General features: G+C 33.8%; 1 gene segment (V, D, J or C); it reads right to left on the reverse strand.

Annotated features, from left to right (window-relative positions):
* Positions 1 to 1,181: 1,181 nt before the first annotated feature.
* On the reverse strand, positions 1,182 to 1,705 carry LOC120535762. The segment is given in 2 exon segments: positions 1,182 to 1,519; positions 1,639 to 1,705. Coding segments are annotated over 2 exon segments (384 nt in total).
* Positions 1,706 to 2,349: the final 644 nt, after the last annotated feature.

The following is a 2,349-nucleotide window of genomic DNA, read 5'->3' on the forward strand; positions in this document are numbered from 1 at the left end:
CAAAGTAGAAACTAATTAATTTAAACAAAAAAACAATAATATCTGTTGATCAGTCATTATAGAACCATGGCTAGATTGTTGAAAAGGAATCAGACAAACCAGACACAGTCAGAGTTCTGGAGAACTCGGCCAACATGCCACTTCCATCCTACTGGCCATTCCATGTTAAATCAGCACTGAGTCACCCAGTCTGATGAAAGGAGCCTTCTACCTCATGATTCCAGTACTTCATTATCTGAGATGATGTATCCATAGACAGGCAAACAACTTGTTGGCAGAGCAGTGGTACCAAGGTCTATATGAGGATCCTGAGAAGAGAAACAGAATAGGCAAGGGTTAGTAATAATTTATAAATATCATAATACCTATACTTTAGTACTAATGACTAACAACAGAGGTGCAATGTGCACAGGTAATTGGCAGCTCTAGTCAAGGTATGCTAAACTGAAGCAGTGAGCCTTCAGCCTGGATTTAAAAGCAGAGACTGAAAGTTCACCTTTTATAGTAGGAGGCACCAAAATGACAATTTATTCTGTTTATATTTAAATTTGTAGCACAATAAAGTATGCAGAAATCGAAGGTTTTTCCATCAATCATGATGGGATCGCTAAGGAATGTACATTTAAGTTTTATGTTAACACCGATTATCTCTCTTGTCTGTTAACAAAATCCATCATAGCTGTTGAAGTCCTGAAACCATTATGAAACAATTGAAGTGCAACTGAATACCTGCTTGGAGCAAGTTCAAGTATTTATGATGTAGCTATGTACAAATTAAAAGATGCTATTATATTTTCCTGGATCACTCTCATGAACACATTATGTATTAATGTTCAACACAACTGAGGCTTCCTGAAAAGCTTTATTCTTCTAATACTGGTTAGCCTGTATCTATCACATCAGTAATAGGCCACAGATTGCTTAATACTGAAAGCCATTAATGTCTAAACATTTTTTTTTAAACTGAGTGTGAAAAAGCAATGATATGATGATGCAATATTTCCCCTTTTAACCTCTTTAAAGATAAAAGCCGATATTCATTTTAATGTTAAGTTTTCACAGTGTACTATTTTAGCACACACACTATCACAGCTGTTCCCTTTTGAATGCACTTCTTAACTCATTCTTATTTTTACAAAAACAAAGGAATACTTCCAAGCATCAGTTATGTTGTTTTCGTATTATGTCTTCATTTGTCCTGACAGCTGTGCTGCTCTGGCACAGTAATATGTAGCAGTGTCCTCTGGTGTTAATTTAGTCATTTCTAGAAACACTAAACTTTTTGAATTGTCTCTCGTGATTGTAAATCTTCCTTTTACTGAAGTTGCATATTCGGTACGACTTGCATCATACCAGATAGCACCAAGCCATTCTAGGGGCTTCCCTGCACCCTGGCGTATCCAATGCATGCCATAATCACCAAAAGTAAATCCTGTTCCTTTACAAGAAAGTGTTATGGACTCTTGTGGTTTCTTCAGTTCTGGTCCAGCAGGAATGGAAGTCAAACTGCTCTTCACACCTGAAAAATAATATATAATTTTAATGGTCAAGAATAATATAACATTCTTAATGTGGTCACTATAATGCAGAAATTAGGTCAGAATGACCAATTCAAATTAAATTAATATATTCACATACATGGTATAATTACTAGAAAAACATAAATTACTGATGTAAGAGTCATGCTGATGTAAATGTTATTTTCTTTCTGTAGCATCAATTTGAATTAGCAGATAGCAAGAAGCCTTATATAAATGCTTTCGGTGCAAATAATTTGCATGTTTTTCCTGAGTGAAACTGATGGTTCCAAAGAAAGCAAATAAAACAACAGTACATAACACTCTCAGAATGACTTAATCCAATTAATCATATATCAGCACCACTGGGGGCATGGAAGGAGACCTCCGTGGACAGGGTGGCAGACCATCACAGGACCCAAGAGCAGAAATCACAATGTAAAGTTCTATGTAATATAAAACAATTGGAGATTATTCTACGTGTTTGTTTTGTTGTGAGACTCTGATCATTAAAAAAAAGGTTTATAATTATTATTTTTAATTATGTTTGTATTGTAAGTTTAGATGTGAAGTCAAAATTAAAAAATGCTTGCCAAATGTCCTAATATAGCATTAAATGGCAACCCATGTTATTCATATATATTTTTATTTTAAATTTGAAAGTGCTGTAAAGTAAGTTTAAATTATATTTTTTTATCCTGTGTTTAGTATTAAAAAGCAAAAGGTGTTTTAACTTTCAAATAATTAAAAATAAAAACAACTAAAAATAGTTCAGAAACATTGAAATCTGTTCCTGGAAAACAAACAACTGTTCATTTTTTCTGTGGCTAAG

This window comes from Polypterus senegalus, chromosome 1, assembly GCF_016835505.1.
Source record: "Polypterus senegalus isolate Bchr_013 chromosome 1, ASM1683550v1, whole genome shotgun sequence".
Classification (NCBI taxonomy): domain Eukaryota; kingdom Metazoa; phylum Chordata; class Cladistia; order Polypteriformes; family Polypteridae; genus Polypterus; species Polypterus senegalus.